The sequence below is a fragment of the Eurypyga helias genome, unplaced genomic scaffold, assembly GCF_000690775.1.
Source record: "Eurypyga helias isolate BGI_N326 unplaced genomic scaffold, ASM69077v1 scaffold29980, whole genome shotgun sequence".
Lineage (NCBI taxonomy): Eukaryota > Metazoa > Chordata > Aves > Eurypygiformes > Eurypygidae > Eurypyga > Eurypyga helias.
Window position 1 is genome coordinate 1753 of NW_010228079.1, and position 1520 is coordinate 3272.

Sequence of the window (1520 nt, forward strand, 5' to 3'; positions counted from 1 at the left end):
GGCTTTGTGTGTCAGCCACAGCAGGTTTGGCGGCAGGCGGAGCACCTCAATGTCCCCAAACTCGGACTTGTTCCACTGCAGGCGGTAATCGGTCCAGCCCTGGAGGGCGCATTCCCTGGTCACCCTCTCACCTGGGTCACCCCGTTGCCCATGCCCCGGGGGCACAACTGACGCCGTGACACCTCTCCCTACTCACGTGCTCAAGCCACACGTTTGTAGTGAGCGTCTCGTCCACCTCTTTCTGCAACAACAGCGTGGGGCAGTCAGATACCAGGGCCATGCCAAGGACCCCCACACCCCAGCCAGGGTTTGGGGCAGCGGCCCCAGGGCTCCCCCACCCAGCCAACCCCGTGGGTGAAGCCTGGTTGGAGGGCACCCCACGGTGTGCACTGCCCGTGGGGGCTCACCAGTGAGATGAGGTTGGAGAGAGTGAGGGCCAGGTAGACGTCCACAACCTGGTCGGTGGAGACGACGGGGCGCACCTCCTTGTCATAGCCCTTCTCCTCAAAGAGGTGGTGGATGAGCCGCTCCTCCTGGTTCACACAGAGCCCGCCTGGGGGTGTGGGGGAAGGTGGGGCTGGGGCGCGTTAGTGGGCCCAGTGCCACCCCACAGGGATGCTCGCTGAGGGCAGGCTGGCATAAGGATGGAGGAGACAGGAGGCCAGGACACTGCGTGTCTGTGCCGCACTGGGGCATGGACATGGGACAAGTGAGAATGACACATGCGGGGGCACGCAGTCACACATGAGCACAGGACAAGGAGGTGGGCACAGACACGGAGGGACACACAGAAACAGACCCGGGACACAGCCGTGAGACATGGGCGCAGACGCGGTGTCACCGTGCACACAGGTGACGCACACGGACACATGGACATCGTCGCGGTGCAGGCAGTGGTCCTGGAGGCAGTGCCACTGTGCACACGGAGAGGCACACGCAGGGACACGCAGGCACAGTGGCACTGAGCACAGACAGAGGGACTCACAGCTGGCACACAGGGACACGGACAGGGCTGCAGCCCCAGTGTGCACAGACAGACAGACACACGGCCAGGCAGGGACCCCGCTCCGGGTGGCACAGCCGGGATGGAGGTGCAGGGGATGCTCACTGATGAGACTCTGCCACGCAATGCCCAAAATGCAGCCCTGGGGATGCCCAGCTTGGACCTTACCACCATCACCTCCCACCAACCCCATCGATGGGGACCAGAACCCCCCAGCAACAGGCCAACCCCAAGCCCAAGAAACACCCCCAAGCCCAAGACCCCGCTCACCCGACAGCACCAGTGCCCCGAGCAGGGCCAGACGCCCCGGCAGGTCCCCCATGCCGTGCCCGCCGTGCCAGGCCCTGGCTGCCTCCCCACCCGGCCTGGCCAAGCGGATGTCCGGCTGCTGGCTGGAGATGGATGGTGCCAGGTGCCGAGGGGGAAGGGTGCCGGCACCGGATAGCCACTCCCAACCCTCTCTTTCGGCACGTGGAGAAGGGGAGACGGGCAGGCACAGCTGGTCTCGCCGGCCCCC

The 1520-nt window shown here is 65.5% G+C and overlaps 1 protein-coding gene across 1 annotated transcript in view; it reads right to left on the minus strand.

The window, feature by feature from the left end:
- CHRND (cholinergic receptor, nicotinic, delta (muscle)) overlaps positions 1–1325 on the minus strand; it is a gene marked incomplete at its 3' end in the record, with an annotated part of 3014 nt that extends 1689 nt beyond the window's left edge. Inside the window, 4 exon segments of the mRNA XM_010158407.1 lie at positions 4–99; positions 197–241; positions 408–553; positions 1274–1325. Of these exon segments, the coding sequence (XP_010156709.1) occupies positions 4–99; positions 197–241; positions 408–553; positions 1274–1325 (339 nt within the window).
- Positions 1326–1520: the final 195 nt, after the last annotated feature.